The sequence below is a fragment of the Calidris pugnax genome, unplaced genomic scaffold (genome assembly GCF_001431845.1).
Source record: "Calidris pugnax isolate Ruff unplaced genomic scaffold, ASM143184v1 scaffold44, whole genome shotgun sequence".
NCBI classification, from domain to species: domain Eukaryota; kingdom Metazoa; phylum Chordata; class Aves; order Charadriiformes; family Scolopacidae; genus Calidris; species Calidris pugnax.
The window spans coordinates 37,775,394-37,786,521 of NW_015094506.1; the positions used below are offsets into that span (position 1 = coordinate 37,775,394).

The 11,128-nt window shown below is 40.9% G+C and overlaps 1 protein-coding gene across 3 annotated transcripts in view; it reads right to left on the reverse strand.

The window, feature by feature from the left end:
* The window catches only part of MOV10L1 (Mov10 RISC complex RNA helicase like 1), a 40,216-nt gene extending 31,814 nt beyond the window's left edge, over positions 1-8,402 (reverse strand). For 2 of the 3 annotated variants that reach the window (XM_014963480.1, XM_014963482.1), the window contains exons 1-6: positions 8,315-8,402; positions 5,377-5,561; positions 3,596-3,752; positions 3,056-3,168; positions 2,270-2,460; positions 58-198 (exon numbers count right to left, since the gene is read on the reverse strand). In XM_014963480.1, coding sequence (XP_014818966.1) covers positions 58-198; positions 2,270-2,460; positions 3,056-3,168; positions 3,596-3,752; positions 5,377-5,561; positions 8,315-8,402 — 875 coding nt within the window. Of the gene's footprint in view, positions 1-57; positions 199-2,269; positions 2,461-3,055; positions 3,169-3,595; positions 3,753-5,376; positions 5,568-8,314 lie in introns of all 3 variants that reach the window. The other variant, XM_014963481.1, reaches the window with a different exon arrangement.
* Between the last annotated feature and the right edge of the window lie 2,726 nt (positions 8,403-11,128).

Sequence of the window (11,128 nt, forward strand, 5' to 3'; positions counted from 1 at the left end):
AGATTTACAGACTGTGGAGTAACAGAAAGAAAGCTTAGAACAATCAGAAAGGCTTACTCTATCCAAATGATCATTCTTTTAGATTCCCCCTGCTTCAGAGTTCCAAAGTTAGTCATTCTTGATACTTCCAACCCTCCTTTGTCTCTCATTAAGTTTTCATAAGGCTCATCCAGATTGACTCCATTAGAGTGAGATTGTCTGTAAAAATAATTTTAGTTAGCAATTTTGAAAGACAAATAGGCTCAGCAAGTGTCTTTGATTCAGCACTAGTTTAAGAATCACTATACCAAAGCACAGTCACAGTATTTAGGAAGAAGCAGTTGAGAGGATTCACTTTTTCTCAGCTACTTTTACTTCCAAGACAATTAAATTACATTTACTAATTTAAGCAGCAAATTAAAAACAACAAGCCTTTTGTCAGCAGCACAATAAACCAGCATAAAACTTTGGATACAAGACTAAAATGATTCAGAAGCTAGCTAATCTTTGCTGAAGAGCTGAATCAAAGGGTGACTGAAGCTGTTATGGATCTCTTCGGGAGCTGAACCAAGACGCAACAAAGAGCGGGTCCTTACTAAGAGTCTTGATTAGTGCTGGAGCTCAGAGGTAAAATGACTAGACTGGAAGTATTTCAACATGTACCCCAAGTGCTTCTGTCTTCTGCTTACTGCTACAATATGAAAGCACAAAACTGAAGAAGAAATTTTAAAAAGCTGAAAAACAATATCATGACTGATAAAAAATGGCTATGAAACCAGTGACATGCTCTTCCCTGTCTGAGACAGCGACCAGAGCTCGAAGCTCTCAGTGTCAGCTACCTCTAGAAACCCTTTAAAGATTGTTTCTATTCTACCATTAAGAAACTGTCCAGTTAGATAAAGTGGCGTGAAAATAACTTGGAAATATGTTAATAACCTTACACCTTAAGTATTCCTTATTTATATAATAAAATAAGGTAGAAAATGAGTGCAGCTGTTCTTTATCAGGTACATCAATTTACTAGCAAAGCCCACTAGATGTCTCCCATTGCAGCTTAAGATGCCTCAATTTTTGATATAGTAGGAAATATACAAAAATTGAGAAATTAACCCTGAAACCTACTTCTGTAACTTGGCTTTAGTAATAATATTCTCTATCCGTCTGTAATCCATCACTAAAAATACATCCACCTGAAAAAATAAGTAAACAAACTGTACCAGTGTACAAAGTGATGCAAACACTTCAAGCCTTATCTAGGTACAATTTAAATCTATTCTACCTGTTATCTCTAGTGCAAACAGCTTCTTTATAGTTCCTCTGAAGACATACGTACACCCTTAGCTATGTTTCCTAGAGATTGAACAAGGCAAGTTCTGCCAATGACTATGAGAGGTATCAGAATGTTCTTTTTGTTCTCCTTTCGACTTTCCAATTGGTCAACAGCTTATTTTTGGCCTGCAGAATCAATGTTGGTCCTACCAAGGGCTTGTTAGCACTCAGAGCGACAGATTTTACAGGTAATACCCCTATTTATATAGATTTGGCCAGTATTTCTGCTTCTCACAGGACAAACGTCACAAGTCTAACTCCCTATTTTTGCTGCAGAACTGCTGTGACTAGTTGTTGCTCGTTCTACATTTGTGCAGTTGATTATTTCACAAAATTTTTCCTCTCCTCCATACTGAACATCATCTACTTTTTCTAACCTTTTCTGCAATCTGTCCAGATCCTCCTCACATCACATATGCCATCTGAAGTGCCTGCAAAACATCCCAGTTTGATATCTGCAGGCCCAACAAATCGCCACTATTCAGCTCGTTAAACTATTCTGTTTAGGACAGATACCTGAAGAATTACTACAACTTAAAGAAAATGGATTAAATAAACATCCACTTTATATAATTTTTCCTGAGAATGGTTTTCAAACAGTAAAGTCTTCACTGGAAGAACACAGATTAGAGGAAACACAAGGTAAGAGCACGAGCTTGGCACTTTTCTAACAAAAGCATGCAAAATTCCTTCCTTGCCTATCAATATCCCTGAGCTCAGCTGCTACTAGTTTTGCTTCTCTGGTGACAACAGATGTCCCCACCCCCTGAAAAGGAAGAAAAAGCAAGGGCCAAATCATAACACAGTCTGATCTTCCCAATGAACCATCATGCCTTCTAGTCAACTAGTGAAGAATTCACAGTATTTCTCACTTAACAGACGCAACAGAATTTAAGCTGCATAATTACCATTCATCTCTAGTGATTATTAAGTGGGAAGAGAATGAAAGAACGAGTATTACCCATTCTGGCTGACTGGCATCAAGCAGAGAGCTCTCCAAATATAACATGATTGATTGCTCTCCACCACTATTGTGTTCACTAGATCATGTCTACAAGGTGAATAGCCATCAGGAAGTCTCAATGAATCCAAAGTGAAAAATATACTCTCATCTACTGTACCACTTCTTCCACAGATGCTGGAAATGCGAACCTGTAACAATTTTTTATTTAGTGTTACTTGATATTATCTGCTTAAGCTACCAGGCATACTACCATCGCATAGTTTTTTCCTGCAACAGTCGTTCTAGCATTAACAGAGCTGCATTCTGAAGTTTCAGTTATTCATGGAAGGTAAACATACAGCTTTAACATAGAATCACTGTGCTTGACATGCTAACATTATTCAAAATATACAGTTAAGGCAAATACAATAAACCATAAACCTAATAAATGTATTCCCAGAGGGAACAAACATTTTCATTAAAATAAAAAAAAAGGGGGGGGAAGATGGTTGTTTTTAAGCCAAAACACTTGGATAAATTAAACACAATAAATTCCACAGTCAATACTACTAAAAAAGATTCTGAAAATCCATCCTCATTACAACCAATGTAGCTAACACAACAGTAATCATCCAAATAAACAACTGATAGCCAGTAAATAAGTTACTTACTCTTCCTGTTCTTACATTTTATCTAAAAATGTAAGATAGAAGACCTACCTATACCAGCAACTTAAAAATCACCTTCAAAACCTCACTCTACACAAGATTCCTCTTGCCAAAAACCAACGTGCAGAACATTTACCTTGTCGACTCGCTTATACCTCAAAGGCTTTACAGCAACTGCTTCACTGTTCCATGTTGTTGGGTTAATAAAATATTTTGCTTCCACCCAGTCACCTTCACAAGGTTTGAAACCTGTGTAAAACAGAACATTTCTCAAGTTTAATTGCTGCTGCTGCTAAGATTCCCCTTACTCCCATACAGAACTAGTTTAACTTGAATAAAATACACAGCCAGGGCAATGCATTATTCAAATCCAGTGAGTTACTCTTCACAATTCTTCCCCCAGTAGGTTGTGACTAACCACCCAAGAGATGCTAGTGGAAAAATATACTTGCTTACATGTAACTTTTCCTTACATGAAACTTTTGCTTACATGACTGCATGTAAGTTATGCTCAGTGAGAATGAACAGGTAGCTTTTTGCACCCAAATCACTATGTTTCATTACATACACTCTATTAGAACTTATTTGAGATGTGGACTGCAAGTTCATCAGAAAATACTTCTATTGTACATATAAAAAAAGTTAAGGAAGAATGAACAAGAATGGCCCTACACACCTTCACAGACATCTTTCATTGCAAAAAAAGTATTCTCATTAATATAGCCACCATTCTTAGAGAGAGAGGTAATATTGCCAATTAATACTTTCATATTTGGCTCTGAAGCATCACAAGTAGGACTGGGATCTTCCCATGTATTCTGGATGGCATCTACCTATTAATACAGAAAAAACCAACATTCAAACAGTTGATACTTAGAATTATATATTAAACATATATCCCTACAATAAATACCAGAATTTCAACTGCTTATGGAAGTCAAGGTCCTTATTAGATAATTCTGTACTCACTGTGGCTGTTTATTTTTGTACACAAAAACCATAACTAGTGAACAGTAAGCAATTTCTCTTTTAAGAAGACTGTGCATGCAGCAACACTGACAACTTCTCTAATTACACGTTCATGTGCCAAATCTTTCTCATGCTTCCCTTGCTTTAGGTCTACTTAAGAATTTTCTTGATTTTGACAAGAGGGCCCCTCCCAGCAATCTGATTGCAGACTGTCTGAACACTGCTGGCAACTGACCAAATCATCCCTGAAGTACCAAAATCAGGATGGTGCATAAACGAAAGGCATGAGGAATCAGAAATACTATATGCTTATCAATGCAGGATTTTGACTGCCTTTCCCCAGTTTATGTATCATTTGCTAATTTAACACAGTAATGACAAATTCTTCAGTCTGGTAATTTACACTCTTGTTAAACCTATGTATCAGAACTTTACTAATAAGATTACTAGATACATTAGAACACTTTGGCTAATTATTACCTTCTTATTATCTGGAACATGATCCCTGAAGCCCCTACGTTGGCTGATTACATTCTTTAGGGACGGGCATAAGCTGATAAAATGCTTAACTATAAAACATTTATTTACTAGAAAACCGAAGATAAACAGTGTAACTAGGATAAAAGTTATTTGGTCTATAAAAGCAGCTTAAGCTTTGGCTCAGACTTTTAGTTAGGGTGTGTTTATTAGATGAAGTGCACTAATCTAGAACTGTACTTAAACTAGAATGCAGTTAAGCCAAGCAGATACAAGCCCAGAAGATGGGTTCCATAGCACACTGCTGTCAACTGCTTCTGCACTGCTGTCAGCCCTTGAAGCACCAGTCATATTTACATAATGCTGAAAGGGAGAAGCGCCACTTGGCTCAGCTTCTCAGCTAGATTGTCACAGGCACCTGAGAGTTCAGCCTATACAATTTTAAAAAGTTACTGCAGTTTAAAGTTGTGCCAACATATAACCAAGCTTGAAGTAGGTTTACAAATGACGTAAAAAGCAAGAAAGGTACCGAAATCTCCATTTTTATAACCATCCAGTACATTAAGTGGCCAATTTTTTACAATAGGAAGTTCTGAATTTTGTTTTTACTCACTTCAGTGCAAAAAGAGTAAACTCGCAGCTTCTGTTTTTATTTTCCTATCCATTCATATAACAATAACATAAAATTGACTTTGAAGCTCAAAAGAAGTTAATGCACCAAGATTATAACTAGGTATGATTAAAGAAATTCTTACACAATTGTCTCAACCAGTAGTTTCATACACACTACATCTAGACCTATACTCAGAGAATCAGTATTAAAGGAGCAACATTTTAAAGGAAATGGAATAAAATAATAAAAAAAACCCCCCAGCTATCCCCACTAGGTGACAGGCTGGCAATTTCTCCTAATTTGTAGGATTTGGGAGGCTAAAACTATAGTAACTTCCAAAAGAAAGTCTCAAGGGATTTATAGAGAAAGTGGGACCACTATTTATCTTCATCTCTTACCCTGATGGCCTTCAGGCCACCCGATGTTTTATCCTCTTCAACAGTGGCAGTAACCTTCTGTCCAACAGCCAGCACCATATTTTTTGCCACAGCATCCTTTGTGAAGGTTATCATGTCATCTATCATCCCATAATCATGGCAAAATCTCGTCACTATTCCTCGTACAGTTTTTAATTCTTTATCACCTGCATTCAGAGGAAAACAGGCTGACATAAAACCAAATCACTTATTTACAAAACTTTGCAACAAGTAATGAATGGTACTGAAAGTGCTATGCCTTCTACCAAAAGGTCATTCTCTCGTTGAACTAAAAATACCAACAGTTGCCAAACAGTTCCACATTTAAGTATTCAAGTATTACAGCAAGTTATGGTTTCAACAAATTAAGAAAGCTAGTTAAATACAAACTACATCGTAAAACCAAAATTCTTTAAGTTGCATGAAAAAGTCACAGAATATCTTGAGTAGGAAGGGACCCATAAGGATCATCAAGTCCAGGTCCCTGCTCCTCACGGGACTACTTAAAAATAAACCATATGAGTAAGAGCATCATCCAGATGCTTCTTGAACTCTGACAGCCTTGGTGCCATGACCATTTCCCTGGGGAGCCCGTTCCACTGACCAACTACTCTCTCAATGAAGAGACTTTTCCTATTGACCAATCTGAACCCCCCTGACGCAGCTTCATTTCATTTCGTTATGTCCTATCGCTGATCACTAGAGAAAAAATTAGCACCTCCCCATCCTCTGCCCTGCCCCCATGAGGAAGTTGTAGACTGCCAGGAGGCCACCCCTCAGCCTACTTTTCTCCAAGCTCAACAAACCAAGTGACCTCAGCAGCTCCTCAGTGGTTTTGCACTCACCATCTTGGTCACCCTCCTCTGGACATACTCTAATAGTCTGATGTCCTTCTTATATTGAGGCGCCCAAAACTGCGCCCAGTACTGGAGATGGGGCCGCACTAGTGTGGTGTAGAGTGGGACCCACCTCACCTCCCTCAAACAGATAGCTATGCTTCATCAAAGGCTTTACTTCACAAAGGAAGGAAGGAAGGAAGGAAACAAATCTCATCAAAGGCTTTACCAAAGTCTAGGTTGACAACATCCACAGTCATTCCCTTATCCACTAAGTGGGTCACCTTGTCATAGGAGGAAATCAGGTTAGTCAAGCAGGACCTGCCTTTCATAAACCCATGCTGACAGGGCCTGATCACCTGGTTGTCCTGTACATGCCGCATGATGGCACTGAAGACGATCTACTCCATAACTGTCCCCCACACTGAGGTCAGACTGACAGGCCTGTAGTTTCCCTGAATCCTCCTTCTGGCCTCTCAGAATCATAGAACACTAGCTGGAAGGGACCTCAAGGATCATCTGATCCTACCTTTCTTGCAGATGGGCATCACGTTTGCTAACCACCAGTCAACTGGAACCTCCCCAGTTAGCCAGGACTGCTGAGAAATGACAGAAAGTGGCTTAGTGAGAACTTCCGCCAGATCCCTCAGTGCCCTTGGGAGGATCCCCTCCTGCCCCATATACTTGTGTGCATCTAAGTGTTGTAGCAAGTCACTAACCATTTCCCCTTGGACTATGGGGGCTTCAGTCTGCTCCCTGTCTCTGTTTTCCAGCTCAAGGGGCCGGGTACCTGGAGAACAGCTGGTCTTATTATTAAGGACTGAGGCAAAGAAAGCATTACATACCTCAGCCTTTCCCTCATCCTTTGTCACTATGTTTCCCTCTGCATCCAATAAAGGATGGAGAATCTCCTTAGCCCTCCTTTTGTTGTTAATGTATTTATGGAAACATTTTTTATTGTCTTATATAGCAGTAGCCAGATTAAGTTCTCATTGGGCTTTTGCCCTTCTAATTTTCTCCCTGCACAGCCTCAGAACATCCTTGTTGTTGTCCTGAGTTGCTCGGCCCTTCTTCCAGAGGTCATAAACTTTTTTTCTTTCCCTGAGTTCCAGGCAAAGCTCTGTTCAGTCAGGCCAGGATTACCTCCCTATATATTCAAATACCTTGAAAAACTTGAGATAAAGAAATATCTGCAAGCTAAACAGCTTCTCCCAAAAGCTCTAGGCCAACAACCACTCTCATGATTTTCCATGGCTAAAGAAAGTTCACAGTATTGTTTGCACTGGTACCCCAACACATTTAAGATTTCTATATTGAAAAAGCAGTAAAACTAAACAGGTTATAGAAATTAATTCTTCACATCTGTTTGTATTACATTTAATACAGTTTTGAACTGAGACGTGGTGCTGATTCTCTGCAGACCTAGGAGTTTCAACTCTTTTGAATTAAAAGTAGTATCTACTTAAATATCACACAAACTTTCATTCAGCTTCACTGCACTACTCCTTCAGGCTTAAAGCTAGACTTAAGTATGATAGCTTAGATTTCTAACATATTATTAGCTACAGTCACAAGCAAAACTATTCATACAGTAAGTAATCTTTTTTGCTTGCTGCATTCATAAATATGAGAAAGCACTTCTTGATACACTGAACAATGCTACTAAAAGTGTCTAAAATTTACACCACTTTGGAGCCTCAAAACATCAAAGTTACACAATCATCTCCATTCTACAGCCAAAGAAAGATGTAGGTTTACTTATTAAGGCAGTAGTGCAAGACAAAGCCCAAAGCATCTCTCACCCACCAGCCCGGCACTCCCCTCACACCTCACTGCATACTCTAAGCAGCAACAGGAACCTGCCCTACTCAGAAAACATGGCAAAAAAATACCACTAGGAACACTCCCACATGGTCTGTAGCCAAAAAGCTGTCTTCTTTTCCGAATTTCCTTTCTTAAAGAAGCAAGTCTTCGCTCAGCCCCACTCACGTGGGGGACGAGACCAACACCCTCAAGAGCTCTGAAGCCACACACAGGCCCTGCCCCCAGCACCGCGCACCCACAACGGGGCCAGGAGCTCCTACCTGAGGCCGCCCACCTCTCATCTTCTCCTTCCTTGTCACCTGCCCGTCTCCAGAAGTAGGAGAAGACCTTAGTGAAGAGACCGAACATGGCAACACACCCTCCGCGTCCTGACGGCAAACACCCCTCTGCCCAACACCCCTCCGCCGCCCGCGCCTCAAGCCCCCCACGAGGCCGCCGGCCAATCAGGCTGCTGGCTGCTGGTCACGTGGGAAAGCCCACGCCGCGTGCCTGAGGGGCGGCGCGCCTGAGCTGAGGTGCCGGTTGTCCCCTGTCTGTTATCCTCCTCCCCCGGCCCCTTCCCCGGCGTGAGGAGCCCGCATTCCCGCCTGACCCGCCGTGAGGCGCCGGTCCCTTCTCAGGCGCCTCTGTCCCCCTCTGAGGGGCGACGATGTCCGTAGAGCTGGGACGGGGCGCGATATCGCCACCCCCGCCGCCCTGGCTCCTCGGCAGAGGCGGCACAGGGCCCTCTCTTGGTAGGGCCGAGTGGTGGAACGGTTGGCAGGAGGACCTCCTTCCTTAGGGTTTCAGGGCGGCGGTAGTTGGGGAGATGGTAAAGATGGTGTCATGTGTGGTTACCACAAAAAGCTTAAAGCAAAGGGGTGTGCCCAGCCTTTTGGTTGCTGGTGATGCTGTCTGAAGTTGCAGTCGTGCTGTGTGACAAGTTTTCCGTGTTTCTGTAAATAAGGAGGCCTAGGCAGGCAAAATCCCCGGGCAGGCTGCCATCTCGCTGGCGCTGGGGGCTCTCAGTGCCCTTGCGTGGCACTGGGCGTAAGTCTGAGATGAAATCTCTCCAGTGTGGTAAAGTGGAGTACTTGGGAGAGTATGCACATGCAAATGTCATAGTGCTGAATAATATAATATTGGTAACATCCAGTTTCAAAATGACAAAATAAGCTCTAGAAGATTGTAAATTTGGTTTACAGAAAAAATAGTATTTTTGTCTTCATATCATTAATGTAGGAGCTGCTGTGGCTCTAGAGAAGTAAAATTTTACTGACTTCCTTATCGTTGCCATAGTTGATATTTTTACCAGTTCTCTTCATGCAATGCACTTTAGGTGTCTTGTATAAGCCCCCTTTAAATTTTATCAAATAGTGCTTCACAAAGCATATTTTTTGAATTGATGTGCTCAGCATCCCAGTAATCTCACAGATTCACCATGGTTGGAAGGGACCTCTGAGATCATCGAGTTCAACCTTAAAAAAACAAAACAAACAAAAAACCAAACGAAAAAACAAAACCAAAAAAACCCAAACACACCACCAACAAAACAAAAACCACAACACCACACCACATCACACCCACCACACACCAATAATCTTGGGCACTAGAGCATGCCCTGAAGAGCCATGTCTACACGTTTCTTAAATACCTCCAGGGATGGTGACTCCACCACCTCCCTGGGCAGGCTGTTCCAGTGCCTGACCACCCTCTCAGTAAAGTACTTCTTCCCAATACCTAATCTAAACCTCCCCTACCGCAACTTGATCATTTCCTCTAGTCCTGTCATTATTCACTTGGGAGAAGAGGCCAACACCTCAATGGGAACTGCAGCGTAATACTGTTACAGGACAGTTTCAGGAAGCTGGGCAGAGCTGTGTATACGTTTATGGGAAATTACTTTATGACTGCAGACTGCAGAAAGGCAGCATAGGCTGTGATTAGATTCTGAGATTAGAGTAGCAGTTGTGTTTGACAACCTTTCATTTTCTACTTGTATGGTTAACTCAGTATTATTTAGACAAAGAAGGGCTAGGAGTGCATTGCAGATTGTTTAACACTTTTACGTAGTTCTATACAGTTCCTAGACCAGAAGAAATTCTGGTTGCCAGTAATTGCACACAGGTTCCAGTGTCTTGCTCTGAAGTAAGTGAGGCTGTTCGGAGGAGAAACGTGTATGAGTGTCTGTAGTCCGTGATCTTTTTAGAAAAGTGCTGAGGGAATGACAGCCTTGACTTTTAGATACATTGATTTAAAGAATTGTAACTGCCATTTTCTTTCACTAAGATTTTTGTGGAGTGCAGGCAGAGGAGTGTTGGTTTGCAAAGCTGCGACAGATGAGGAAGTTGGTTTTATGGAGGAGGGGAGTAGTTACGCATGCATAAATTCCTGTCTGAAGATCCTAAGTAGTTCGTAACAGCCTTCCCAGGCTGTGATTCTCAGGAATCTAATTGCAAGAAAATGGCCTAGGCAGAAAATACCCGTATTCAGTCTGGATGTCCTTTAAAATAATGTTAAAAAACATTTAAAATACTGTTAAAAAACCTTTAAAATGCTAACATGGTGTGTTTATGACATCAATAAAACTAGAAGTGTTTTGTATTTTAATAGCATGCAGTGGATAGCATATATACCGATCAAACGTTTTTAAACTCTTCAGATGATGATTCATGTGAAAGACTAAATTCAAAGAAGTTTATATTATACTAGGGGCACAAGACATCCTTTTGAAGCTATTTGGCCTACCTTTTGCTCTTGGTTCAGCACATGCACCAAGACATGAGCTGGGAAACAAATGTTGAGAAATCAACTCCAAAGAAACAAAATACTTCAAAGAGCTGATTTATTTAAAAGAGCTGAAAATACTGAACAAGGATTACAGGTAATGAGCTAAAATAGTGTAATTAAATATTGCGTGGAAGAATGCATAGGTAGCAGAGCTCATGAAAACTCATCAGAAAAAGGAAGGGTTGATGAGCCATGGTACAAATAAATTTCACCAGAGCTTCAGGTGATATATGCTTTTGCATTTAGATTTGGGAACATGGGTATGAGCCTGGGTTCAGGGCTAGGGAAACTGTTCCAGGACAGAA